This window comes from Scatophagus argus, chromosome 2, assembly GCF_020382885.2.
Source record: "Scatophagus argus isolate fScaArg1 chromosome 2, fScaArg1.pri, whole genome shotgun sequence".
Classification (NCBI taxonomy): Eukaryota; Metazoa; Chordata; class Actinopteri; family Scatophagidae; genus Scatophagus; species Scatophagus argus.
Window position 1 is genome coordinate 23,457,118 of NC_058494.1, and position 27,446 is coordinate 23,484,563.

The window sequence follows — 27,446 nt, forward strand, 5'->3', positions numbered from 1 at the left end:
GCAGATATCTGAGGTTTCTTCTACAATAAACAGCATTGGATCACTACACTTACATTTTAATTGTGTTGTTGTTGTCTGCATTACCTGCAGTGCTGTGACAAAGTTTGTGCACTTGAGAGAAAACAGGCGCACTTCCCCAACGCTGAGCTTTAATCGGCTTTGCGGAGGTGTGTACTCAGAATGCTTTCTCATTTAAAGGCATAATACGCAACACTTCTGCATTAAATGTCCACAAAAAGATGAGACCCTTTTTGGTTGAGTCGTGTACTGAAATTATCGTGAATGTTCAAACAATGTTCAAACCCACATAAATATGTGATTTTAGATTCGCGGCGTAGGAAACACCAGATGATACGTGTTAAAGGAGCTCAGTCTATTACAAGCTACCCTCAGAGCGACCTGTCTGACGCGCTAAGTTGTCCAAATGAATGAATGAGTCCACACGTCTCCACATTGCTTGTTCCATCATACGAGGTTTATTCTCCGTGCAACAAAAAATGTGTGTCCATTCATCCTCCCAACATTCAACACCTGTGTCTTAGTGGTCAAAAACCGTTTGCCCTTCTGAGGTCACACAGCACCTGACGGCCCCAGATTTCCCATTACCTTTATACACTTTATGGCCTGAATGACCACAGCGCCCCCTACGGTACCCACAACAAATACAGATTCACCCTGCTTCCCCATAACTTTGCATTTGGCTCCTACAATACGTAAAAGAAAGAGGAAGGAAGCTGGAGAATCAGTGAACCCTTCAATTTGCTGCTTGCATTTCTCGCTCGTGATTTATTATTACGATTAATTATCGCTGTCGGCTGCGTGTTCTGTTTAACAGCAAAGACGACGACGACGACAACAAGTCCCGTGACCCCGTGCTACCTCACAGCTCATCAAACGTCTTTTGTTACGTTTTTTATTTAGAGACCCATGGCGGCATAAATTACATCTTAAAAAACTTTAAAAATTAAATAATCTTCTTGACTTCTTCTTGATCAAAAGCAGCAAAAAAATAAAATGAATCTATAAAAACAACTCAAGGCATATAAAAACTTTTTCACAGCACTGAATCTTCCCTCGGGAAATAGTGGGCTTTACAAAAGCAATCAGGAAGGCATTATCAGGGGGAAAGCACACCAATGTCTGTGCATGTGTGTGTGTGTTTGTACAGAACAGAGTGTGCAGAGTCACGCCGACACTATTTGGCACTGGGGGGCAGATAGTAGGGGTGAAAGAGTCTCTCGTGGCTGCAGACGTGCAGAGCAGCGTGTGTGTGCATCAGTAACCGTGGAAACCGTGAGGTGAAGTAGCTGACGAAGCCTTCGGGCAGCTCACCGAGAGTCTCCTGCACCTCGGGTGGCAACTCGTGGTAGTGATGCTTCTGCAATGTTAACATGCAAAAGGTCAAAAGTATACACTGATGTGTCCACTTGTACAAGAACAAATACATGCGTGTATAAGTAAGCACACACGCTGACCTTATTCCTCATGGCTCTCAGCAGATCTCTGACCGAGTTTCCTTTATAGGTCCTGAACCGCCTCAAGTCTGGAATGTAGAGCAGAAAAAAAAATGGATTACAGACGAGTGACGGCTTTGTGGTCCTGCACAGGTGTGAACGGTGTGTCTACCTGTCTGCAGAGGCACAGAGATATGCATCCTCCAGTTAGTTCGGACCACTGCTCTTCCTGCAGTCTCCAGTCTGACCACAATCGGACTGTCGGCTGGTTCCTTCTCTATGCGGTCGCTCACGTCCTACGTACACACACACACACACACACAATAACAAACTGTTTCTGAAGTCTACAGGCAGAGACAAGAAGGATGCAGGAAAAACTACAAACTGTACCATCCAGGTGTATGCTCACACCCCTGTCGTATCGTGTGAGAGACATCACGACCAAATGACCACAGAGAATCGATCGAACACACCTGGAAAAAGAGCAGCTGCTTTTCGGGGATCCAGAAAAACGGATGTTTGAGCACGCAGGCAGTGGAGGGTCGGGACTCGGCCTCAGCGTCGATCATCTGCTCAATCAGATCCCGTGCTATGACGTCATCTGATTTGAGGAAGAAGAGGAGGCGTTTTTCAGGCTCTCATTTATTTTACTGCTTACTATCTGATGAGTTTTGGATTATTGTCCAAACTACAGCTTGCAGCACTTTTTTGTGCAATACTGCGATTACTACTGTGTGAAAGTTGCATCTAAACCATGAAGAAACTGATTATCAACGGGGCTCATCTGGGCAGACGGTTATAGCTGGAAAATCTCTTGAGCACTGAGCATATGAGCAAAGCAGCTGGACTGTTGGGGTGTGATTTGATTTACTTGGACTCAAGGTGGTTGTGGAGCAGATAATTTAATGGTTGAATAAATACAATTAAGTACTGTGGGAATTAAATCTCCCAAAGTTGTAGAGAAACTGACGGAACAGAAGAAGCCAGTAAACACAAACCGTATGCACAAAGACTCACCATGTGTGTCCTCTATAAAATGCGAGAGCGAATATTCTCCCGACAGGATGTTGACCTGTCGTCTCAATGCATCACCAAAGGGGTGCTGCCCCCTGCTGATCACAAAGTAGAACACGCAGCCTGCTGAGAACACGTCCACCGCCGCTGTCTGGAGAGAGAAGAGGAGGATCAGAGGCCCAAAAACAACTACCAAAGCGTTCTTCCTTCCTGGAGTCAGGAACCTGCTCAGCTTCTTGCAGTTTAAATGTGTGTTTTAAAATCAAAATATAACGGTTTGAAACAACTGGTCATTCTTTTACAGGCAATTTGGTTCTCCACTTGCCACAGAGCCTCTAAATACATATGAACCTGTTTTACCATCTATAGCCAGAATTTATTTTTTCTCATTGCAGCTATTTTAACCAAAAGGAGTTGAATTTGAATTTTCACAGAAACTCATTTCTGTCAGATGTCATGTGTGTGTGAGAATCCTACCGGTTTGTTTCCAGGAGTGTCCCGCAGTACTTCGGGGGCTATCCACCCTTCAGTTCCTGGTATTCCTGAGCGCAAAGAGAAGCTGCACCGACCGTCTGGGATCTTCTTACAGAGTCCAAAGTCAGAGATGAGAGCTCGGACCCGACCCAGCGCGCCCGGACCAGAGAGGAGGATGTTTCTGGGCTTCAGGTCACGATGGACTACAGGAAGGGATGATGGAGAGATAAGACGAGGGGGCTTTTTAAAAGATTTTTAAAAACCTTTTTAGCTGTCCCATTTCAGCATTACTAAAATATGATCTGAATTTAGAAACATCATTTGTTTATCTATATGTATATGTGCGTCTGTGTGTGTGTGTCAGACCTATGTTGAGCGAGTGGAGGTGTGAGAGGCCACACATGGTCTGTTCCAGCAGACTTATAGGATTCAGCCCAGGAAAGCGAGCCGGATCCTCCACGTACTGCAGAGAGTACACAAAAAACATGAGAAAACACCTGCTACTTTTGTTATTCAGTGATGCTTTTGTAAACGACATTCAAGGACAGGATGTAAAGAACAAAATGCTTCATAACGGTAACAAAAACGTCCTCTGACAAGGCTCCTCAATGCTGACCTGTTGCAGGGTTGCGGCACACAGCTCGATGGCGATGTAAGTGAAGAGGCGGTCCCTCTCCGTGCAGAAATATCGGATGACATTCGGATGCATGTCAGACGCTCGGAGGAGCTGAACCTCACGTTCTGCGACCTCGAAACACTCTGGCAGAATTCGCTTCACCGCTACGTGGCGTCCATCAAATTTACCCCTTGAAGTCACAAACAGGGCGACATAACACATCATGCACAGTACTGCATGTGCCTCAGAACAACATTCCTCGCGTCTCAAATCCAGTGGCTCGTTGCTAAACAGTACAGAACATTTGCTGTCTTGACAGTAACTTGCATGTTTCATCTGGTTATTGGTTGTAGTGACTCCTCTGGTTTTTCCTGTAGTCAAAATGTCTAAAGGCCTCCTGCCATTTGTTTGTGATCACAGTGACCACAGAGGCTGTTTAGAAAACAGCGTCTCTGATGGTGTGTTGCTGTTCACAACATTCAGCTGTCAGCCAGCAGCAGCTTTTCAATTACAACGAATCACCAAATGAAGGTGGCAAGAAGCAAAAGGCTAATATGCTTGAAAATGCTTTGCAGATCCATGAGTACACCTTTAACAACCTAAAACATACAAATCACCTAATATGAACCTGTGATTAAAACCAGCACCAAAAAGTGCTTACACATTTTGTACCTGAAGACAAAAGTTCCCGCTGTGCCGTGTCCAAGCACCTCAGACGGCGTGAAGGAGATCTTACCCACAAGCACCTCCTCAGGGCTTCCCTCTGAGAGAGGAAGGAAGGAAGAGTGAAGCAGCAAGAAATTAGCATCAACTGAAAGCTGAGGGAAAGAAGGAAACAATACGTCCTAACACACGCAGTTTGACGGGCTACCTGCCGCTGGTTTGAGCCCGTCGCTGCCGTTTACGTCGTCATCTGAGGCGCCGCTGCTGTGAGGGTGAGGACTGGGCGGAGGGTCGGCAGATGCACGCTGAGAGTCTGGATATGGAAAAGCGGAGAGTGTGCATCTGTAAGTAAGCAACTTTTTTCTGCGTCCGATTAATAACATAAGATTTTTAGGTTTTAAGAAAAATGCTGCTGTGAAAGGCGGAGAGAAAAGGTCAATCGCTGAACTGGGCCCTGAGGTCACGAAACACGGGGGATACAGCATGACGGAGAGCTAAATTACTTACTGCTGGAACGGTTTGTGTCAGTAGAAGCGGTTGCGTCTGAAGACACCGGCGCCGTCTGCAAGTTGGTGGGCGTGTTGCTCGGCGTGTTGGTCTGCACGTTGTTCTGCGTGTTGGTCTGCATGCGCTGAAGACGAGTCTCAAAAGCCTCCTCCAGCTGCCTCTGAGCTTTCAGCTGCAGGGCCGCACGCTGGAAAACACACAGAGATACAGATCACGCTAAACGCTGCTGTGTGAGCGTTTGAGAGATCACTATTGAGAAGAAATTAAGCTCTCCTTTGAGAAGGATTAGGAAACTCTCCTCTGCGACACTATCATCGGTCTCATCACCCTCAGAAATCGCACTGAACTGCACTTCTTGTTGCTCTACAAATAAAGCTGAACTTGTTAATATGCAGATGTGTGCTGGCAGAAGCTCCAGTTTCTGATTACATCACTGAGGCTGCGGTGATGACGCACCTAAACGCCGGCTGCCATCCTCGATAAAATGGGAAAGGGAAGAAGATGCAGTAATCATATCATATCATATCATATATATGCAGTGAAAACCTGATATGGTGCCTGCCCTCATTTCAAATATCTGGTGAGAGCTTCATAAGAAAACGTGTTTTTGAGGGTTTAAACTTTAACTTCTTCACTGAGAGCAGCCTCAAACAGACCAAACTAAAACGCAGCCAGACGGAGGTTTACATTTTAGCAAGAATTACAGCTCTCACTTTTTTCTTCAAGTGGACACACTCTTAAAGACGCCCTGCAGTGATATTTCTAAACAAACAAAAGTTATGTTTATATTCATTACATAATCGGCAATACAACCGGTGTGCGTCATTCAGGTTTAACAAATGAAACCTGAATTTCCTGTCACTAGCTAGCAGTCTTCTTCTCCCCTGTCTTTGCTGGCTCACTGCAGCACATCTTGTTACTGACAGAGGTCCAAAACTCCACAGAATACCTTTAATCTCTTGCTCCACAAAGATGAAAGATAATGAATTAATGAACAATACATGACATAACCAAGAGGAGTTAAAGTAGGCAGGGGAAAACAATCTCACACAGAGGCATGTGTTTTGTGACCATTTGCTCATTTTGGAGAATAAAACCTGAAAAACAGCATCTCAACGACAGACAGACACAAATCTCTCACACACACACACACTCACAACAGGGAACGTGAGCGCAAAGGCCAGCCATCCTCCCAGCAGCAGGGTCACAACAACCAGAGTAAGACGGTCCTGAGTCATATACACAGGCAGCACAGCAGCAGGCCTCTGGGTGTGTCCTGACGTCCTCCCATCAGCCCCTCCTCTGTTAGCATTATCGTCGCTATGGCTGCCAGCAAACATCTCGAACTGTGGGCCACAGGAACAACAACAGGGATGAGAAACGGCGGAAATATGATGAGGATTCACGAGCAGGTCATGACAGCCGTTGTCCTGTGATTTTACTGACTCTCAGGTGCAGCTGTGACTCACATAGTGCTGGTGGTAGTGCGAGGCAGGGGTGGCGGGGGAGGCAGGGGGACGTGGCGGTATGACTGCATCGCCCGAACGCTGCAGCCTGCCTGGGAAATCCCTCAGCATGGTGGTGTGAGCCACTGGAGGGAGCTCATGGTGACCTAAAGCGCACAGAACACACATGCATTTACTCGGAGCTTTATCGGCGATCGTATCCGTGTCAGAGGCAGGGACGCTTTCTGGTCTGGTCACTAAATCAGAGATATTTCAGTTCTGAGGGATTTTTGTGACCTTGTCAAGCTTCTCTGTTGAGGTTCTGATTCAGTTTGCAAGGAGAGGTGGGATTCACCTTGTCCTCAGCAAAAAATAAACTTACATACACTATGTGGACAAAAGTATTGGGATGGGGCTGTTTTTCCACAAATGCTCTACTGCATGAACGGGTAAAAACAGAAACACTTGCAGAAAATGTTGTGGACAGTCTTCCCAGAAGAGTGCAAGCTGTCTATGTATTTAGAAGGCAATGTCATTAACGTCCCTGCTGGAGTAATGGTCAGGTGTCCCAACACTTTTGTTCATATAACATCTGTGCATGCATTTTTTTACATAAAGTTTTATACTTAAAGTTTCCAAAACTTCAATTATTTTAGTATTTGCTCGTTTTTATCCCAATCCTTCTCTCCATCCCTGATCCAACGTAGACAAAATGCACCTTCAGCAATTCATATTAGTTTGCAACAGTTTGAGTCGTGTGAAGCTCAGAAACTTCTGAAACAGTGAAACTGGTTTATTAAGGCATAAATTACAGGGTTAAAGTTTGGTTAAACTCACTCAGCTTCTGAGAACTTTTCACTGATATCAGATGAGGCCCCTGAAGGTAACTGTATAAGTCTTGAGTGAGTGTGTGTGTGTGTGTGTGTGTGTGTGTGTGTGTGTGTGTGTTTACCTATGAGCAGCCAGTGGTTTTTCTGGCTGTTTGTGCTCCCTGGTGGATAGCGCACATCAGTGGACGGAGTGGTCTCGCACGCCCCTCGCTCTCGCACCGTCACTCCAGCCGTGACTGGACCCTCAATACGAGCCAGGGTTAGTCCACGAGGCTGCCATGGCAACAAGGAGACAACATGACAGGTCACTTGACACCTATAAAAGTAACTAATAAGAGGAACTCCACCTCTCTGGAACTTGCGGTTATGTAGGGGGCTCTCACGAGGTGGCCCAAAATGAACAATTTTCTTTCTGTTTTCGGTATAAGCGCTAGAGATAATAGATACAGTTTTCAATTCTGATTTACAAGCGATACTATATTTGCAAAAACTGAAATAAAATCTGGCCACTTTCATCCAGAAGTAGGTGTAAATAATTAATTTATCTCCATTCACTCCTGTTCATTGAGGACAACCTCGCGAGTGGCATTAATGAGACGTGGACAGGCTGTCCGTTAAAGGGCGGTCAGCCTCTCTTCCTATCATCTCGACCGCTAACAGCTCCTTCCTGTCCAACACACCTGATCCGATGTGAGCTGGATGTTCAGGGAAACTGCACGTGTGAATGCACCCAGCTGTATGATGGAAAAAAAAAAAAGATTATATGTTAAAACTCACCACTAACGAGACTCCATGGTGGACGAGGGAAGTGGATGCATAGAAGTGGGAGTCCAGTTTGCCTACATAGAGAGTGGGTCTTACAGAAAAAAAAGAAAAGGTTATTCAGCTAATGAAGTTATTTGACTATCAACTAATTTTATTAAATGGCTCGATTTGTCTTAGGACAAGAAAATAAATGATTAAAGCTTGGGATTCTCACAGTTTAGCAGTTAATGAAAAAAATGTGAATCAAAGCTATTTGTTTACAGCAAGATCCAGTTTTCATTATACTACTGCTACAAAAAATACTCGTTTGTTATTGGCTGCCCGGTGTCCTTTAAGACATACAGCCAAACATGTAAAATTAGATTAGCATGTGGGACAATATTACTTGAGGTATCCTGAGAAAATAAAAGATTCATCAACTCTTATTCTGTCATGTCGGTGTTTTTGAGCACATCTCTTAGTCTGTTGAGTAGAAGGACGCCTTTGGTTCTTGGCCAAGCTTTGTGCAGTCTGACAGCCTTGTCGTTTGCACTTTAATAAATCACTGTGTGATTAAGCACATGATTTCTCTTACACAAGCTGTGTTTGCGCGCTGGCTTGTTCCTTCACAAACTGATAGCTCCACTTCAGCGTGGAGTGTGTGTCTGCCTGGTCGCTGGCAGAGGAGAAGGTGAGGAAGCGCAGCGTTTCCATGGCGAGGGAGAGGTGGGGGGCGTGTCTCAGCGAGTCGCCGGAGTACAGGTAGACCCCTATGACGGGCGACCCATAGTTCTGACTCCATAGAACGTCACCTAGGAGACAAAAACACTTCAAGCCTCACAAAGGAGTAGAGAAGAAAATAAAGAAACGCTCGAACCCTCTAACACACATGAAGGTGGTAAGACATCCCCATAGTAAAAACCACACACCTCTCCCTACCTGACTCTCTGTCAACTGTCACCACGAGACCATCGCCACTCGACACAAGATGAGCCATCTCTGGAAGCACAGCAGGCACGACAGATCAGTTACGGACAAGTCTGAATGTGACATCCGCGAGCTGTTTCGTGGTGGTATCACACAGTCTTTCAGGTTTTAAAAATCAGATGTTCCTTCCACCATTTCCAATCTCAAGAATAGACTAGAAAGACTAGAACACTTTTCCAAGACAGATTCTTTTTCTTTCAAGCAACTTCAAGAGCACAAAGGAATAATAATGTTCAAGAAATGTCCTCACAATGTTGGGTAAATCCTGGATTCTGATTTGTACTAAATAATATCAACAACTTTATCAGTGAACCTGCCAAGGCAGCCTGCGTAACTAAATGTATGTGGAAGGATGTGTGTGTGTTAGAGACATACTGTAGTCTTGCTTGTCATCATAGGGCGGGGCAGAGTAATCATTATAGGTTGCGTTCCATCGCAGCTCTTGTGTCTTTGTGTCAAACATGGTAACCATGTATTCTGGAAAACAAAGACGTTCATAAAGAGTCAGCCAAGGTATGAGAAAATACCTCGGCCACACACAGCTAAGGTGGGTGTGTGTGTGGGTACGTGCGTGCGTGCGAATTACCTGTGCGTCCAATATAGAGGAGAGGAGTGTTGGGGCAGATGGATTCAGAGGAGGAGGTGGTTAAACTGGTTTGCTTCTCACCTGTCTCAGGATCCACCACGAACCACACATCCTGCTTTTTACCTACACAAATATTACCCAGCAGCACAGCCAGTATGTCAGTCATATTTACAGTATTGTTGCCATGCACACAGCGACGAAGCCGGTGGTCGCAGTGACTCACCTGTATAGAGGATACCATCAGAGCTCCTGCAGGGAGCTGACTGAACCAGCTCTGGGATGGTGAACGGCAGTTTCTGCAGATGCATCCAAACAATGAGGTCATGGAGTGGAAACTGACACAGAGAAACTTCCAAACACACACACACACACACACTGCTCTCTTTACCATGAGGCCCTCCTTGTGCTTGCCGCCCAGGACGTACAAACTGCCATCGTTGGGGTCGGGTAGAAAACCTGGCCTACAAAAAGGACATTTGTACTTCAGTCCATTGATTACATCAGGCGTGTGTACAGCTGGGCGTCATGTCAGTTTTACACGGAAACAAACCAGTGTACAGGGTTCATCTTAAATTAAAAAAAAAGAGTTGAGTTGCTATACTGTGCCACAAACACTCGGTCCTGTAAGTTATGTGCACACGTATGCATGGTGTGTGCATATTACTCACTCTGTGAGGTACACGGGCACTTGAATGATGGGGTCTGAAAGAAATACGAAAATAATCTGATCAGAAATATCTAAGAAACAGAAATAACTAGAAAACAATATCTGTGGTTATGTGTATGAACCTTCTCTTAGGGTCCACTTGATGTCTCCAGACTGTTTGGAGACAGCATGCAGACTACCATCCAGCGTTGAGACGAACAGGAGGGATTCTGGGAGGGTGACAGATCTGACCCCTGCAACCTGATGGGTGTTGGCAGAAAGAGAGAGAATAAAAAACACCTCAGATCAGCAGTCTGACAGGGAATTAAGTCACCTTGTCACGTATCTTTCAGCATAGTTTCACCACAGTGAGTGAGTGTGTGTGTGTGTGTGTAAGTGGGTGTGTTAGGTCAGCCAGGGGTTGACAGTCCAGATCTGCAGTAATAATTATACCGTGTTCCTGATTTACCAGGATATTCTTACTCCCCCTCCCCTCCCAGCACACTGTGTGTGTTCACCGCTCCCATATTTACCCACCAAGGGGTGGCAACTGAACCCTGCCGTACACACACACACACACACACACACCCCTGCAAACACTGAATCGAGACGTGCGCAAAGACGGCCGGGCACGCGTGAAGACATTAGACACAGACACACACACACACACACGGGCAGTATTAACTTTCTACAGGCAATTTGGACTAAAAGTCCTACCATATCTTGGCAACTTTGCTCGAGCTTTAAATAGACAGAGACGCGCAGTGAGATGCCAGTTGCGATCTTCGCTGCACACAAATAGCAAGACACAAACACGAACAACAACAGAAACAGCCTCACCGTTTAAAGTCTCACAAGTTTACCTGAAATAGTTTGCCTTCCCAGGACAGCAGGAGAAGAAACAGCAGCAGGCGCCCCAGAGACCCCATGACCCGCGAACCCCTTTCTCTCATGGCTCGAAACAAACGGACGACTAAAAGCTATTGAACTAACAACAGAGGTCGAACTCTCTCTTCATTTCCAGCGCGGGCGTCCATCTGTCAGAAAAGTTAGCACCGGCCGTTTAACAAAGCGAAATCCGCGCCGACAGCGGACTGAACACGGTGAAATCTAAGATAGTAGTACCGCTTTAAATCCACAACAACAGCAACCTTTATGGTCTCGGTCCCACATTTCCGTGTTGGGACGGAACCGGTGACGTCAGGGCCGAACTGTCAAACAGGAAAGTGGGCGGGGCCCCTCCCCTCTCCGTGCTGAGTGACTGGAGACTCAGCCAGTAGGCGCATGGATGTGGGAGAGAAGGGGAGGAGCTGTCGAAACAGCTGGAACACGCGGAAAGAGACAGCAGGACGGTTGTGAACGCAACAAGAGCTGCTTTTTGTGCAATAGAAAGTAGTGGAGGTGGCGTCATTGTCTGCTATTCTCTCAGTTTCCGTTCACTCCCCACATTCGAACACATATGCACAGCCACATCAGTGATCGAAAGTGCTTTTATATCAAGGACTGCTCTTTCTGAGGTACTTTGAGAAGAAAGATTTGAAGTTGAAAGTTGAAATTTTGATTTTGAATTTGGAAAGTACAACATTGTACTCGAACTAGAAACAAGTGGAGGAAGCGTTGCATCAGCTGAGAGGGGCGTGCAATCATGAGTGACAGCATAACAAAGAAGGTTCCATCACGTTGCCTTCAGGGACTAGGTGCTGTGAAATAGATCCCACAGTTTCTACACCATATTCACATTATGGGCAGTGGAATAACTGACACAGTTGATAAGGTTCTGTTTAGGAAGCCGTTTTAAACTGAACTTGGTACCAATCGCGGTAGAAGAGCCATAAACTATGCCTGACAGTGCAGCAACAGTGCAACAGCCACAATTCAACGTTTCCCACTTTCCACATGGAGCAGAGAATGCAGCCAAGTATTGGCTAGCAGTGGTGTTGGCGGCCCCACGACAGCCGGCAGGTTGAAATGTTGGCTATTTTTTGAATAGATACTCTGAGAAATTATCCCAAGTGTTATAATGATGGGTAATTTTTGGAAGATGGGGGCATACCTTTAAAGGGAACAGGCTAAAGCTGGAAGTAAAGCACAGAATGACCTTAGCCGGCATATGTGGCTGCTGGCCAATGTCATGCATTGTTACCGGCAGATGAATATGCCAAACGGCCAAATGGAAAACATGCCAAATAAATAGGTTATTGTGTGACGAATTAAACATGTTCACACCTGAAAGGATAGATGGGACCTTACCATCCTATTAAAAGGGTTGAAGGACGAAAAATCTTGTGGTGGATCATGAGTGTCGGTGGGTGGTGGATGGTTGGTGGTGAATGGTATAGGGTGCTCGGTGGTGGTAGATGGTGAAAGGTGCTCGGTGGTGGTAGATGGTGAAGGGTGCTTGGTGGTAGAAGATCATGATAAGTTTCAGTGGGTGGTGGATGGTTGGTGGTGGGATGGTGAGTGTGTTGATGGTGGTAAATGGTGAAGGATGCTTGGTGGTAGATGGTGAAGGGTGCTCGTGGTGTGTAGGTGAAGGTTGCTTGGTGGGTGGTGGATGGTTGGTGGTGGGTGGTGAATATGTTGGTGAAGGGTGCTCGGTGGAAGGTGGTTGATGAGTGTCAGTGGGTGGTGGATGGTTGGTGGTGTGGAGTGGTTGGTGGGTGAGGAATGTGTTGGTGGTGGGTGGTGAGGGGTGCTTGGTGGTAGATGGTGAAGGGTGCTTGGTAGAAGATGGTGAAGGGTGCTTGGTGGTAGATGGTGAAGGGTGCTTGGTTGTAGATGGTGGATGATGAGTGTGTTTGGTGTGTTGGTGGATGGTGAAGGGTGCTCGGTGGTGGTAGATAGCTGGTGGTGTATGATGAAGGGTGGTTGGTGGATGGTTGGTGAAAGTGTTGGTGAAGGGTGCTTGGTGGGTGGTGGATGGTTGGTGAAAGTGTTGGTGAAGGGTGCTTGGTGGGTGGTGAATGGTTGGTGAAAGTGTTGGTGAAGGGTGGATGGTGGGTGGTGAATGTGTTGGTGGTGGGAGGTGAAGGGTGGACGGTGGGTGGTGAATGTGTTGGTGGTGGGTAGTGAAGCGTGGATGGTGAGTGGTGAATGTGTTGGTGGTGGGTGGTGAAGGGTGGATGCTGGTTGGTGAATGTGTTGGTGGTGGGTAGTGAAGGGTGGGTGGTGAAGGGTGGATGGTGGGTGGTGAATGTGTTGGTGAAGGGTGGTTTGTGGGTGGTTGGTGGTGTGTGGTGAAGGGTGGTTTGTGGGTGGTGGGTGGTGAATGTGTTGGTGAAAGGTGCTTGGTGGTAGAAGATGGTGAAGGGTGCTTGGTGGTGGTAGATGATGAGTGTCAGTGGGTGGTGGATGGTTGGTGGTGTGGAGTGGTTGGTGGGTGAGGAATGTGTTGGTGGTGGGTGGTGAGGGGTGGTGAAGGTGTTGGTGGTGTATGATGAAGGGTGCTTGGTGGGTGGTGAAGGTGTTGGTGGTGGGTGGTGAAGGGTGCTCGTGGGTGGTGAAGGGTGCTTGGTGGGTGGTGAAGGTGTTGGTGAATGGTGCTTGGTGGGTGGTGAATGTGTTGGTGAAAGGTGCTTGGTGGTAGAAGATGGTGAAGGGTGCTTGGTGGTGGTAGATGATGAGTGTCAGTGGGTGGTGGATGGTTGGTGGTGTGGAGTGGTTGGTAGGTGGTGAATGTGTTGGTGGTGGGTGGTGAGGGGTGGTTTGTGGGTGGTGTACGGTGAAAGGTGGTTTGTGGGTGGTGGATGGTTGGTGGTGTACAGTGAAGGTGTTTGTGAATGGTGCTTGGTGGGTGGTAGATGGTGAAGGGTGCTCGGTGGGTGGTGGATGGTTGGTGTTGGGTGGTGAAGGGTGGTTGGTGAATATGTTGGTGAAGGGTGCTCGGTGGAAGGTGGTTGATGAGTGTCAGTGGGTGGTGAAGGTGTTGGTGAAGGGTGGTTTGTGGGTAGTGGATGGTTGGTGGTGTATGGTGAATGGTGGTTTGTGGGTGGTGAAGATGTTGGTGAAGGGTGCTTGGTGGGTGGTGAATGTGTTGGTGAAAGGTGCTTGGTGGTAGAAGATGGTGAAGGGTGCTTGGTGGTGGTAGATGACGAGTGTCAGTGGGTGGTGGATGGTTGGTGGTGTGGAGTGGTTGGTGGGTGGTGAATGTGTTGGTGGTGGGTGGTGAGGGGTGGTTTGTGGGTGGTGTATGGTGAAGGGTGGTTTGTGGGTGTTGGATGGTTGGTGATGTACGGTGAAGGGTGGTGGTGGGTGGTGAAGGTGATGGTGAAGGGTGCTTGGTGGGTGGTGGTGAAGGTGTTGGTGAAGGGTGAATGGTGGGTGGTGAATGGTGCTTGGTGGGTGGGGAATGTGTTGGTGGTGGTAAATGGTGAAGGGTGCTTGGTGGGTAGTGAATGTGTTGGTGAAAGGTGCTTGGTGGTAGAAGATTGTGAAGGGTGTGGTAGCGGTAGATGATGATGAGTGTAAGTGGGTGGTGGGTGGAGAGTGTGTTGGTGAAGGGTGCTTGGTGGGTGGAGAGTGTGTTGGTGAAAGGGTGCTTGGTGGGTGGTGAAGGTGTTGGTGAAGGGTGCTTGGTGGGTGGTGAAGGTGTTGGTGAAGGGTGCTTGGTGGTAGATGGTGAAGGGTGCTTGGTGGTGGTAGATGGTGAATGGTGCTCGGTGGGTGGTGGATGGTTGGTGGTGTATGATGAAGGGTGGTTGGTGAATATGTTGGTGAAGGGTGCTTGGTGGAAGGTGGTTGATGAGTGTCAGTGGGTGGTGAAGGTGTTGGTGAAGGGTGGTTTGTGGGTAGTGGATGGTGCTTGGTGGGTGGTGAATGTGTTGGTGAAAGGTGCTTGGTGGTAGAAGATGGTGAAGGGTGCTTGGTGGTGGTAGATGACGAGTGTCAGTGGGTGGTGGATGGTTGGTGGTGTGGAGTGGTTGGTGGGTGAGGAATGTGTTGGTGGTGGGTGGTGCAGAGTGGTTGGTGGGTGGTGAATGTGTTGGTGGTGAGGGGTGGTTTGTGGGTGGTGTACGGTGAGGGGTGGTTTGTGGGTGTTGGATGGTTGGTGATGTACGGTGAAGGGTGGTGGTGGGTGGTGAAGGTGTTGGTGAATGGTGAATGGTGCTTGGTGGGTGGTGAATGTGTTGGTGAAAGGTGGTAGAAGATGGTGAAGGGTGCTTGGTGGTGGTAGATGATGAGTGTCAGTGGGTGGTGGGTGGAGAGTGTGTTGATGGTGGTAAATGGTGAAGGGTGCTTGGTGGGTGGTGAATGTGTTGGTGAAAGGTGCTTGGTGGTAGATGGTTAAGGGTACTTGGTGAAGGGTGCTTGGTGGGTGGTGAAGGTGTTGGTGAAGGGTGCTTGGTGGGTGGTGGGTGGTGAATGGTGCTTGGTGGGTGGTGAAGGTGTTGATGAAGGGTGGTGGTGGGTGGTGAAGGTGTTGGTGAATGGTGAATGGTGCTTGGTGGGTGGTGAATGTGTTGGTGAAAGGTACTTGGTGGTAGAAGATGGTGAAGGGTGCTTGGTGGTGGTAGATGATGAGTGTCAGTGGGTGGTGGGTGGAGAGTGTGTTGATGGTGGTAAATGGTGAAGGGTGCTTGGTGGGTGGTGAATGTGTTGGTGAAAGGCGCTTGGTGGTAGATGGTTAAGGGTGCTTGGTGGGTGGTGAAGGTGTTGGTGAAGGGTGCTTGGTGGGTGGTGAATGTGTTGGTGAAAGGTGCTTGGTGGTAGAAGATTGTGAAGGGTGTGGCAGCAGTAGATGATGATGAGTGTAAGTGAGTGGTGGGTGGAGAGTGTGTTGGTGAAGGGTGCTTGGTGGGTGGAGAGTGTGTTGGTGAAGGGTGCTTGGTGGTGGTAGATGATGAGTGTCAGTGGGTGGTGGATGGTTGGTGGTGGGTGGAGAGTGTGTTGATGGTGGTAAATGGTGAAGGGTGCTTGGTGGTAGATGGTGAAGGGTGCTCGTTGGTGGTAGATAGTTGGTGGTGTAGGTGTTGGTGAAGTGTGGTTGGTGGGTGGTGAAGGTGTTGGTTGGTGGTGAAGGTGTTGGTGAAAGGTGCTTGGTGGTAGAAGATGGTGAAGGGTGCTTGGTGGTGGTAGACGATGAGTGTCAGTGGGTGGTGGATGGTTGGTGGTGTGGAGTGGTTGGTGGGTGAGGAATGTGTTGGTGGTGGGCGGTGAGGGGTGGTTTGTGGGTGGTGTACGGTGAAAGGTGGTTTGTGGGTGGTGGATGGTTGGAGAGTGTGTTGATGGTGGTAAATGGTGAAGGGTGCTTGGCGGTAGATGGTGAAGGGTGCTCGTTGGTGGTAGATAGTTGGTGGTGAAGGTGTTGGTGAAGTGTGGTTGGTGGGTGGTGAAGGTGTTGGTGAAAGGTGCTTGGTGGTAAATGGTGAAGGGTGCTTGGTGGGTGGTGAATGTGTTGGTAAAAGGTGCTTGGTGGTAGAAGATTGTGAAGGGTGTGGCAGTGGTAGATGATGATGAGTGTCAGTGAGTGGTGAATGTATCGGTGGTAGTAGATGGTGAAGGGTGCTCGGTGGGTGGTGAAGGTGTTGGTGAAGGGTGCTTGGTGGGTGGTGAATGTGTTGGTAAAAGGTGCTTGGTGGGTGGTGAATGTGTTGGTAAAAGGTGCTTGGTGGTAGAAGATTGTGAAGGGTGTGGCAGTGGTAGATGATGATGAGTGTCAGTGAGTGGTGAATGTATCGGTGGTAGTAGATGGTGAAGGGTGCTCGGTGGGTGGTGAATGTGTTGGTGGTGGGTGGTGAAGGGTGGATTGGTGGGTGTTGAAGGGTGGATGGTGGGTGGTGGTGAAGGGTGGATTGGTGGGTGTTGAAGGGTGGATGGTGGGTGGTGGTGAAGGGTGCTTGATGGTGGTCGATAAGTGTCAGTGGTGAATGTGTTGGTGGTGGTAAATGGTGAAGGGTGCTCGGTGGTGGTAGATAGTTTGTGGTGTATGATGAAGGGTGGTTTGTGGGTGGTGGATGGTTGGTGAAGGGTGGATTGAAGGGTGGATTGATGGGTGGTGAATGTGTTGGTGGTGGGTGGTGAAGGGTGGATTGGTGGGTGGTGAATGTGTTGGTGGTGGGTGGTGAAGGGTGCTCGGTGGGTGGTGGTAGATGGTGAAGGGTGCTCGGTGGTGGTAGATAGTTGGTGGTGGATGATGAAGGGTGGTTGGTGGATGGTTGGTGAAAGTGTTGGTGAAGGGTGCTTGGTGGTGGTAGATAGTTGGTGGTGTATGATGAAGGGTGGTTGGTGGATGGTTGGTGAAAGTGTTGGTGAAGGGTGCTTGGTGGTGGTAGATAGTTGGTGGTGTATGATGAAGGGTGGTTGGTGGATGGTTGGTGAAAGTGTTGGTGAAGGGTGCTTGGTGGTGATAGATAGTTGGTGAAAGTGTTGGTGAAGGGTGGATTGGTGGGTGGTGGATGGTTGGTGAAAGTGTTGGTGAAGGGTGGATTGGTGGGTGGTGAAAGTGTTGGTGGTGGATGGTGAAGAGTGGAATGGTGGGTGTTGGATGGTGAAGGGTGGAATGGTGGGTGGTGGATGGTGAAAGGTGGAATGGTGGGTGGTGAATGTGTTGGTGGTGGGTGGTGAAGGGTGGATTGGTGGGTGGTGAATGTGTTGGTGGCGGGTGGTGAAGGGAGAATTGGTGGGTGGTGAATGTGTTGGTGAAAGATGGGTGGTGGTGGTAGATGATGAGTGTCAGTGGGTGGTGAATGTGTCAGTGGGTGGTATATGATGAAGGGTGGGTGGTGGGTGGTGAAGAGTGGATTGGTGGGTGTTGAAGGGTGGGTGGTGGTGAAGGGTGGATTGGTGGGTGTTGAAGGGTGGATTGGTGGGTGGTGAATGTGTTGGTGGTGGGTGGTGAAGGGTGCTCGGTGGGTGGTGGTAGATGGTGAAGGGTGCTCGGTGGGTGGTGGTGGATGGTGAAGGGTGCTCGGTGGTGGTAGATAGTTGGTGGTGTATGATGAAGGGTGGTTGGTGGATGGTTGGTGAAAGTGTTGGTGAAGGGTGCTCGGTGGTGGTAGATAGTTGGTGGTGTATGATGAAGGGTGGTTGGTGGATGGTTGGTGAAAGTGTTGGTGAAGGGTGCTTGGTGGTGGTAGATAGTTGGTGGTGTATGATGAAGGGTGGTTGGTGGATGGTTGGTGAAAGTGTTGGTGAAGGGTGCTTGGTGGTGGTAGATAGTTGGTGGTGTATGATGAAGGGTGCTTGGTGGTGATAGATAGTTGGTGAAAGTGTTGGTGAAGGGTGCTTGGTGGTGATAGATAGTTGGTGAAGGGTGGATTGGTGGGTGGTGGATGGTTGGTGAAAGTGTTGGTGAAGGGTGGATTGGTGGGTGGTGAATGTGTTGGTGGTGGATGGTGAAGAGTGGAATGGTGGGTGGTGGATGGTGAAGAGTGGAATGGTGGGTGGTGGATGGTGAAAGGTGGAATGGTGGGTGGTGGATGGTGAAAGGTGGAATGGTGGGTGGTGGATGGTGAAAGGTGGAATGGTGGGTAGTGAATGTGTTGGTGGTGGGTGGTGAAGGGTGGATTGGTGGGTGGTGAATGTGTTGGTGGCGGGTGGTGAAGGGAGAATTGGTGGGTGGTGAATGTGTTGGTGAAAGGTTGGTGGTGGTGGTCGATGATGAGTGTCAGTGGGTGGTGAATATGTCAGTGGGTGGTATATGATGAAGGGTGGGTGGTGAAGAGTGGATTGGTGGGTGTTGAAGGGTGAATGGTGGGTGGTGGTGAAGGGTGGATTGGTGGGTGTTGAAGGGTGGATGGTGGGTGGTGGTGAAGGGTGGATTGGTGGGTGTTGAAGGGTGGATGGTGGGTGGTGAAGGTGTTGGTGAAGGGTGGATGGTGGGTGGTGAAGGGTGGATGGTGGTCGATAAGTGTCAGTGGTGAATGTGTTGGTGGTGGTAAATGGTGAAGGGTGCGTGGTGGTAGATGGTGGATGATCAGTGTGTTTGGTGTGTTGGTGGATGGTGAAGGGTGCTCGGTGGTGGTAGATAGTTGGTGGTATATGATGAAGGGTGGTTGGTGGATGGTTGGTGAAAGTGTTAGTGAAGGGTGCTTGGTGGTGGTAGATAGTTGGTGGTGTATGATGAAGGGTGGTTTGTGGGTGGTGGATGGTTGGTGAAAGTGTTGGTGAAGGGTGCTTGGTGGGTGGTGGATGGTTGGTGAAGGGTGGATTGATGGGTGGTGAATGTGTTGGTGGTGGGTGGTGAAGGGTGGATTGGTGGGTGGTGAATGTGTTGGTGAAGGGTGGATTGGTGGGTGGTGAATGTGTTGGTGAAGGGTGCTCAGTGGGTGGTGGTAGATGGTGAAGGGTGCTCGGTGGGTGGTGGTAGATGGTGAAGGGTGCTCGGTGGGTGGTGGTAGATGGTGAAGGGTGCTCGGTGGGTGGTGGTAGATGGTGAAGGGTGCTCGGTGGGTGGTGGTAGATAGTTGGTGAAAGTGTTGGTGAAGGGTGCTTGGTGGATGGTTGGTGAAAGTGTTGGTGAAGGGTGCTTGGTGGATGGTTGGTGAAAGTGTTGGTGAAGGGTGCTTGGTGGATGGTTGGTGAAAGTGTTGGTGAAGGGTGCTTGGTGGATGGTTGGTGAAAGTGTTGGTGAAGGGTGCTTGGTGGATGGTTGGTGAAAGTGTTGGTGAAGGGTGCTTGGTGGATGGTTGGTGAAAGTGTTGGTGAAGGGTGCTTGGTGGTGGTAGATAGTTGGTGAAAGTGTTGGTGAAGGGTGCTTGGTGGTGGTAGATAGTTGATGAAAATGTTGGTGAAGGGTGGATTGGTGGTGGTAGATAGTTGGTGAAAGTGTTGGTGAAGGGTGGATTGGTGGGTGGTGAAAGTGTTGGTGAAGGGTGGATTGGTGGGTGGTGAAAGTGTTGGTGAAGGGTGGATTGGTGGGTGGTGAAAGTGTTGGTGAAGGGTGGATTGGTGGGTGGTGAATGTGTTGGTGGTGGATGGTGAAGAGTGGAGTGGTGGGTGGTGGATGGTGAAGGGTGGAATGGTGGGTGGTGGATGGTGATAGGTGGAATGGTGGGTGGTGAATGTGTTGATGGTGGGTGGTGAAGGGTGGATTGGTGGGTGGTGAAGGGAGAATTGGTGGGTGGTGAATGTGTTGGTGAAGGGTGGTGAAAGGTGGATTGGTGAAGGGTGGATGGTGAAGGTGTTGGTGAAGGGTGGGTGGTGGTCGATGATGAGTGTCAGTGGGTGGTGAATGTGTCAGTGGGTGGTGGATGATGAAGGGTGGTTGGTGGGTGGTGGGTGGTGGGTGGTGAAGAGTGGATTGGTGGGTGGTGAATGTGTTGGTGGTGGGTGGTGAAGGGTGGATTGGTGGGTGGTGAATGTGTTGGTGGTGGATGGTGAAGGTGTTGGTGAAGGGTGGATGGTGAAAGATGGTGAAGGGTGCTCGGTGGTAGATGGTTGGTGGTGTGTGATGAAGGGTGGCTGGTGGGTGGTGAGTGTGTTGGTGGTGGGTGGTCCAGAGTGGGTGGTGGGTGGTCCAGAGTGAGTGGTGGGTGGTCCAGAGTGAAGGGTGCTCGGTGGGTGGTGGTAGATGGTGAAGGGTGCTCGGTGGGTGGTAGATGGTGAAAGGTGCATGTGTTGGTGGTAGATGGTGAAGGTTGCACGTGTTGGTGGTAGATGGTGGATGATGAGTGTGTTTGGTGTGTTGGTGGATGGTGAAGGGTGCTCGGTGGTGGTAGATAGTTGTTGGTGTATGATGAAGGGTGGTTGGTGGATGGTTGGTGAAAGTGTTGGTGAAGGGTGGTTGGTGGGTGATGGATGGTTGGTGAAAGTGTTGGTGAAGGGTGCTTGGTGGGTGGTGGATGGTGAAGGGTGGATTGGTGGGTGGTGAATGTGTTGGTGGTGGATGGTGGGTGGTGAAAGTGTTGGTGGTGGATGGTGAAGGGTGGATTGGTGGGTGGTGAATGTGTTGGTGAAGGGTGGTGAAAGGTGGATTGGTGAAGGGTGGATGGTGAAGGTGTTGGTGAAGGGTGGGTGGTGGTGGTCGATGATGAGTGTCAGTGGGTGGTGTATGATGAAGGGTGGTTGGTGGGTGCTTGGTGGGTGGTGGATGGTGAAGGGTGGAATGGTGGGTGGTGGATGGTGAAAGGTGGATTGGTGGGTGGTGAATGGTGGATTGTGGGTGGTGAATGTGTTGGTGGTGGGTGGTGTGGTGAAGGGTGGAATGGTGGGTGGTGGATGGTGAAGGGTGGAATGGTGGGTGGTGAAGGGTGGATTGGTGGGTGGTGAATGTGTTGGTGGTGGGTGGTGAAGGGAGAATTGGTGGGTGGTGAATGTGTTGGTGAAGGGTGGTGAAAGGTGGATTGGTGAAGGGTGGATGGTGAAGGTGTTGGTGAAGGGTGGGTGGTGGTGGTCGATGATTAGTGTCAGTGGGTGGTGTATGATGAAGGGTGGTTGGTGGGTGCTTGGTGGGTGGTGGATGGTGAAGGGTGGAATGGTGGGTGGTGGATGGTGAAATCTGGATTGGTGGGTGGTGAATGTGTTGGTGGTGGGTGGTGAAAGTGTTGGTGAAGGGTGCTTGGTGGTGGTAGATAGTTGGTGAAAGTGTTGGTGAAGGGTGGATTGGTGGGTGGTGAAAGTGTTGGTGAAGGGTGGATTGGTGGGTGGTGAATGTGTTGGTGGTGGATGGTGAAGGGTGGAATGGTGGGTGGTGAATGTGTTGGTGGTGGGTGGTGAAGGGTGGATTGGTGGGTGGTGAAGGGAGAATTGGTGGGTGGTGAATGTGTTGGTGAAGGGTGGTGAAAGGTGGATTGGTGAAGGGTGGATGGTGAAGGTGTTGGTGAAGGGTGGGTGGTGGTCGATGATGAGTGTCAGTGGGTGGTGAATGTGTCAGTGGGTGGTGGATGATGAAGGGTGGTTGGTGGGTGGTGGGTGGTGAAGAGTAGATTGGTGGGTGGTGAATGTGTTGGTGGTGGATGGTGAAGGTGTTGGTGAAGGGTGGATGGTGAAAGATGGTGAAGGGTGCTCGGTGGTAGATGGTTGGTGGTGTGTGATGAAGGGTGGCTGGTGGGTGGTGAGTGTGTTGGTGGTGGGTGGTCCAGAGTGGGTGGTGGGTGGTCCAGAGTGAAGGGTGCTCGGTGGGTGGTGGTAGATGGTGAAGGGTGCTCGGTGGGTGGTAGATGGTGAAAGGTGCATGTGTTGGTGGTAGATGGTGAAGGTTGCACGTGTTGGTGGTAGATGGTGGATGATGAGTGTGTTTGGTGTGTTGGTGGATGGTGAAGGGTGCTCGGTGGTGGTAGATAGTTGTTGGTGTATGATGAAGGGTGGTTGGTGGATGGTTGGTGAAAGTGTTGGTGAAGGGTGGTTGGTGGGTGGTGGATGGTTGGTGAAAGTGTTGGTGAAGGGTGCTTGGTGGGTGGTGGATGGTGAAGGGTGGATTGGTGGGTGGTGAATGTGTTGGTGGTGGATGGTGGGTGGTGAAAGTGTTGGTGGTGGATGGTGGGTGGTGAAAGTGTTGGTGGTGGATGGTGGGTGGTGAAAGTGTTGGTGGTGGATGGTGAAGGGTGGATTGGTGGGTGGTGAATGTGTTGGTGACAGTCAGTGGGTGGTGCATGGTTGGTGGATGGTGAAGGGTGGTGGATGGTGAAGGGTGCTCGGTGGGTGAATGGTGAGGGGTGCTTGGTGGTAGATGGTGAGGGGTGCTTGGTGGTGTGTGGTTCAACTCAGTTCAGTTTTATTTAAAGTTCCAATTCATAACAAAGTTATCTCATGACCCTTTACTGGTGTGTAAACAACACATTCCTAAAAAGGAGAGAAACAGGTCCCAGGGCAAAACCCCACACTGAGTAAGCATTTGGCGACAGCGGCGAGGAAAAACTTCCTTTTAACAGGCAGAAACCTCGAGCAGAACCAGACTCAGTGTAGACGGCCTTCTGCTGTGACCGCCTGGGAGGGAGAGGGGGAGATGGAGAGAGAAAGGAGAGGTGAAGAGGGAGAGAGGAGAGAGAGAACAGTGTTGGTCAAGGGCGGTGAAAGGTGGGGTGGTGGAGGGTGGATGGTGAAGGTGTTGGTGAAGGGTGGGTGGTGGTGGTTGATGATGAGTGTCAGTGGGTGGTGTATGATGAAGGGTGGTTGGTGGGTGCTTGGTGGGTGGTGGATGGTGAAGGGTGGAATGGTGGGTGGTGGATGGTGAAAGGTGGATTGTGGGTGGTGAATGTGTTGGTGGTGGGTGGTGGGTGGTGAAGGGTGGAATGGTGGGTGGTGGATGGTGAAGGGTGGAATGGTGGGTGGTGAATGTGTTGGTGGTGGGTGGTGAAGGGTGGATTGGTGGGTGGTGGGTGGTGAAGGGTGGATTGGTGGGTGGTGAATGTGTTGGTGGTGGGTGGTGAAGGGAGAATTGGTGGGTGGTGAATGTGTTAGTGAAGGGTGGTGAAGGGTGGATTGGTGAAGGGTGGATGGTGAAGGTGTTGGTGAAGGGTGGGTGGTGGTGGTCGATGATAAGTGTCAGTGGGTGGTGTATGATGAAGGGTGGTTGGTGGGTGCTTGGTGGGTGGTGGATGGTGAAGGGTGGAATGGTGGGTGGTGGATGGTGAAATCTGGATTGGTGGGTGGTGAATGTGTTGGTGGTGGGTGGTGAATGTGTTGGTGGTGGGTGGTGAAGGGAGAATTGGTGGGTGGTGAATGTGTTGGTGAAGGGTGGATTGGTGAAGGGTGGATGGTGAAGGGTGGGTGGTGGTGGTCGATGATGAGTGTCAGTGGGTGGTGAATGTGTTGGTGGTGTATGATGAAGGGTGGTTGGTGGGTGGTGAGTGTGTTGGTGGTGGGTGGTCCAGAGTGGGTGGTGGATGGTCAGTGTGTTGGTGGATGGTGAAGGGTGCTCGGTGGGTGGTAGATGGTGAAGGGTGCATGTGTTGGTGGTAGATGGTGAAGGGTGCATGTGTTGGTGGTAGATGGTGAAGGGTGCATGGTAGAAGATGGTGAAGGGTGCTTGGTGGTAGATGGTGGATGATGAGTGTGTTTGGTGGTGGGTGGTAGTAGATGATGAAGGGTGGTGGTAGATGGTGATGAGAGTCAGTGGGTGGTGGATGGTTGGTGGTGTATGGTGAAGGGTGGTTGGTGGGTGGTGTATGGTGAAGGGTGGTTGGTGGGTGGTGAATGTGTTGCTGGTGGTAGATGGTGAGGGGTGCTCATTGGATGGTGGATGATGAGTGTTGGTGCTTGGTGGGTGGTAGATGGTGAGGACAGTCAGTGGGTGGTGCATGGTTGGTGGATGGTGAAGGGTGGTGGATGGTTGGTGGATGGTGAAGGGTGCTCGGTGGGTGGATGGTGAGGGGTGCTTGGTGGTAGATGGTGAGAGGTGCTTGGTGGTGTGTGGTTCAACTCAGTTCAGTTTTATTTAAAGTTCCAATTCATAACAAAGTTATCTCATGACCCTTTACTGGTGTGTAAACAACACATTCCTAAAAAGGAGAGAAACAGGTCCCAGGGCAAAACCCCACACTGAGTAAGCATTTGGCGACAGTGGCGAGGAAAAACTTCCTTTTAACAGGCAGAAACCTCGAGCAGAACCAGACTCAGTGTAGACGGCCTTCTGCTGTGACCGCCTGGGAGGGAGAGGGGGAGATGGAGAGAGGAGAGAGAGAACAGTGTTGGTCAAGGGTGGTTGGTAGTGGGTGCTGAATGGAAAGAAAAAGAACAAAGCTCAAAAAGAAAGGAGGTAAAAGAGGACTGAAAGAAAAAAACAAGAAGCTGAAAGAAAAAGTTGAGGAAGTTGAAAGATGACAATCAGATAACATTCAATCCAACATGGCAAACAGCAGTGTTAAAACAGAGAGCAGCAATATTCATAGCAGACCTTAATACTAGCAACGTATTCTGAATTCTTAACATTTAACTCTTTATCAGGCAAATGACCATTTGAGCACTTACACACATGTTGACAACTGGAGTGCGCTCCATTCAGAGTACTTCTGCATTTTCTGCGCAAATAACACAATAACACTTGGGACTTTATGTGATAATGTTGCCAAAGGTTCAGCGAGACATTTAACCCATTTCTATAACTTTTCAAGCTATGAATAGTGAATGAGTGCTTTTTGTTTATCTGTTTTATGACCTCATACTTGTTTTTTTGTTTGTTTGAGGTTTTATTGCATGTATTTTAGGTCTTATTAGTCTTTGTCAGAACCTGTTCAGAGCCTGTACATACATACATACATACATACATACATACATGTAGCAATCGACATTCATTTGGCCCACCCTGCCATCAGCGATGATGACGAGGAAGAAGATGATGATGTGGCGGACCCAGACTTTGTCCCACCCGTCCACGACCTGGACATTCCCAGCACAAGCAAGGAAGTGCATACAGCCTGCTGTAGAGTTGGTTGATGAGGAGGAGGACGATGAGGATGAGCAGCCAGTACCACAAGCAAAAAGACCCATAAAGACTGCAGACATGCCAACGACCTGGCACAAAGTTGACCTGGACAACGAAGTCCAGCCACAGTACCAGCACTCACTACCCGACTACACTGAAGCCCCCTTTGACTACTTTAATAGGTGCTTTAGCTCTGAACTTACAAGCCTACAAAGGGAAGACAGCTGACAACTTGAGGCAATATATACAAAAACAAGGCAGACAAGTGGGGTTTCAAACTGTTTTCAAGGGCTTCTGAGGATGGCTTCATCCATGATATGGTGTTGTACATGAAAATTTAACAGGAAATAAGGCCTAATGTTGTTGTTTTTGTTGTTTACTATGAAATAAGCTTAATGTTGTTGTTTTTATTGTTTAACAATAAAATTAGGCCTTATTTCATGGTAATGTTATTGCTGTTTGTTTTTATACATATTTATTTTTTTTTAACCTCTAACAGGCAAGGAACCATATATGGTCACTTCGTTGAGCTTGATATTCTACATGAAAGTTGTTTTTTTTTTTGTTTGTTTGTTTTTCCAAAATGTTACAAAGGTAAAATGGTCATGTTATTGGCTCCAACAATACAGTTGAACAGAATCAACTGCAACAAAGAGTCTGGATCTCAGCCTGAGCCAAAAGCCCTGAAAACTGCTTCAGAGTGTAAATTGCAAGTGATGATTTGATGGTTTCACACAACAAAAATGGCCACCAGTCCAAGCAACAGCTACACAATCAATGCATATAACATCAGTCTTACACATTTCCAAAATTAACATTCCACCAAGTGTCATAAACTGTCAAGTGCACCAGTGAATGATGGGATTCATAGTTTCAGATATTAACTTATGTAATTTACAAATTTGCCAGTTCTATGTTGTATTTTTCAACAAAAACCTCAGTTTAGAGGCTCAGTTTAATACTACAACTTTAGGGAAAATATGTACAAAACCAATAAGGCCACACCAAACCAGGAAAGACCAAACCAGGGAACACCCCAGTACCTCCCACATTAACACATCGATATTCTTATTTCAGCACCATGTAGCAGTGTTAAAGGATCACAAGGCACAAATGAAACATCAGATGAAAGCAAAGTTCAGCCATTTCAAGACACGATCAGAAGAACCAGTATGAATGCAGGAGCAGCAGCAGCATAAGAGCATCAACCAGCACACACCATGTTCAGAGCTTTTTGACATTGAACAGCAAACTGACATAAGTTCAGCATGTTAAAAAAAAAATAACAAAAAGCAAGTACTTAGCTTGTAGAAGTGAAGCGGTGATGATGTCCTGCCCGTCTGTGAAACAGTCGCTCCATCTGACTGAGTCTGGGTGGTCCACAAGACATGAAACTCTTGAAGCTTCAGGCTTGGAGTGTGGGTTTGAGGCCTGTGCCTAAAATAGTCAACAGTTAACAAACAGAACTGCTAAATCTGGCCAGTGTGCAGCACAAACACCCACCCTCCACCAAGTTATCTCAAAACAACAGCACTGACCTAATATATAGCATTCTTCAAAAGTATTTTTCAGGTGATAAAGCCCAGAGACAAGCTAGGAAAGGAGTCATGTCTAGCACCAGCACAGCATACCCACAATGGCCATCCCATCAGTTTAAATACCCTGCCTTGAGAAATGGGTGCGTTTGTTATATCCACCTGCCAGAAGAGCATCTCATGTAAAATTTTAGCTAACAATTGTCTGCCTGAACTAGCTTGCATGTTGAAGTAGCTTGTAGGTTGAAAAAGTAATTTTCACCTCATTTGTGTTATGCTTTTCTAACCACAAGATTATGGGCTGTCTACAACCATAGTAGAAACTGACAGTTTAACCATGTCACAAAGTTTAATGAAAACACAAGGAAGTATGGCATGGTGCTTTGGTATGATGCTCTGGTCCAGACTAAAATATTTACATAAAAATATACTATTTGATTGATTGCCATAAAGTGCCACAGATATCCAAAGTGCTCAGATAATAAAGCCTAATGGCTGTGGTGATCTAATTACACATTGTGACCCAGGTGTGTTATGTGCTACTTAGCAAATGCTAGCATGCTAACATACTAAAGGTGTGTACATGGCAAACATACTAAGCAGCATGTTCTCAGTAATTAGGTCAAACCAAACTGAAGCCTTTC

General features: G+C 48.7%; 1 protein-coding gene across 3 annotated transcripts; it reads right to left on the reverse strand.

Annotated features, from left to right (window-relative positions):
* ern2 (endoplasmic reticulum to nucleus signaling 2) lies at positions 1 to 26,935 on the reverse strand. 3 transcript variants are annotated; one of them, XM_046371791.1, is made up of 25 exons: positions 26,806 to 26,935; positions 26,568 to 26,704; positions 10,110 to 10,227; positions 9,989 to 10,022; positions 9,709 to 9,781; positions 9,544 to 9,616; positions 9,321 to 9,443; positions 9,110 to 9,211; positions 8,687 to 8,746; positions 8,343 to 8,559; positions 7,781 to 7,859; positions 7,126 to 7,276; positions 6,198 to 6,340; positions 5,880 to 6,074; positions 4,729 to 4,915; positions 4,430 to 4,534; positions 4,231 to 4,321; positions 3,559 to 3,748; positions 3,309 to 3,405; positions 2,946 to 3,145; positions 2,472 to 2,619; positions 1,928 to 2,055; positions 1,627 to 1,750; positions 1,476 to 1,543; positions 1 to 1,378 (listed from the first exon to the last, which is right to left on the reverse strand). In XM_046371791.1, exons 5-25 carry the CDS (start codon positions 9,709 to 9,711, stop codon positions 1,196 to 1,198), a joined length of 2,667 nt encoding a protein of 888 aa, XP_046227747.1. In that variant the 5' UTR covers positions 9,712 to 9,781; positions 9,989 to 10,022; positions 10,110 to 10,227; positions 26,568 to 26,704; positions 26,806 to 26,935; the 3' UTR covers positions 1 to 1,195. The 3 variants fall into 3 exon arrangements, with proteins under 3 accessions (XP_046227747.1, XP_046227731.1, XP_046227738.1); XM_046371775.1 differs by lacking the exons at positions 26,568 to 26,704; positions 26,806 to 26,935 and adding an exon at positions 10,830 to 12,405; XM_046371782.1 differs by lacking the exons at positions 26,568 to 26,704; positions 26,806 to 26,935 and adding an exon at positions 10,830 to 11,760 and having other exon boundaries at positions 5,886 to 6,074.
* Between the last annotated feature and the right edge of the window lie 511 nt (positions 26,936 to 27,446).

What these genes read in the sequence shown, in the direction of transcription:
- ern2 (XM_046371775.1), bottom strand. Translation starts at nt 10,919, where the DNA reads ATGAGAGAAAGGGGTTCGCGGGTCATGGGGTCTCTGGGGCGCCTGCTG. An exon ending in CCTCTATATTGGACGCACAG is followed by an intron (nt 9,212 to 9,320) that starts GTAATTCGCACG and finishes TTTGTTTTCCAG; the next exon opens with AATACATGGTTACCATGTTT. An exon ending in ACCATGGAGTCTCGTTAGTG is followed by an intron (nt 7,277 to 7,780) that starts GTGAGTTTTAAC and finishes TTGCCATGGCAG; the next exon opens with CCTCGTGGACTAACCCTGGC.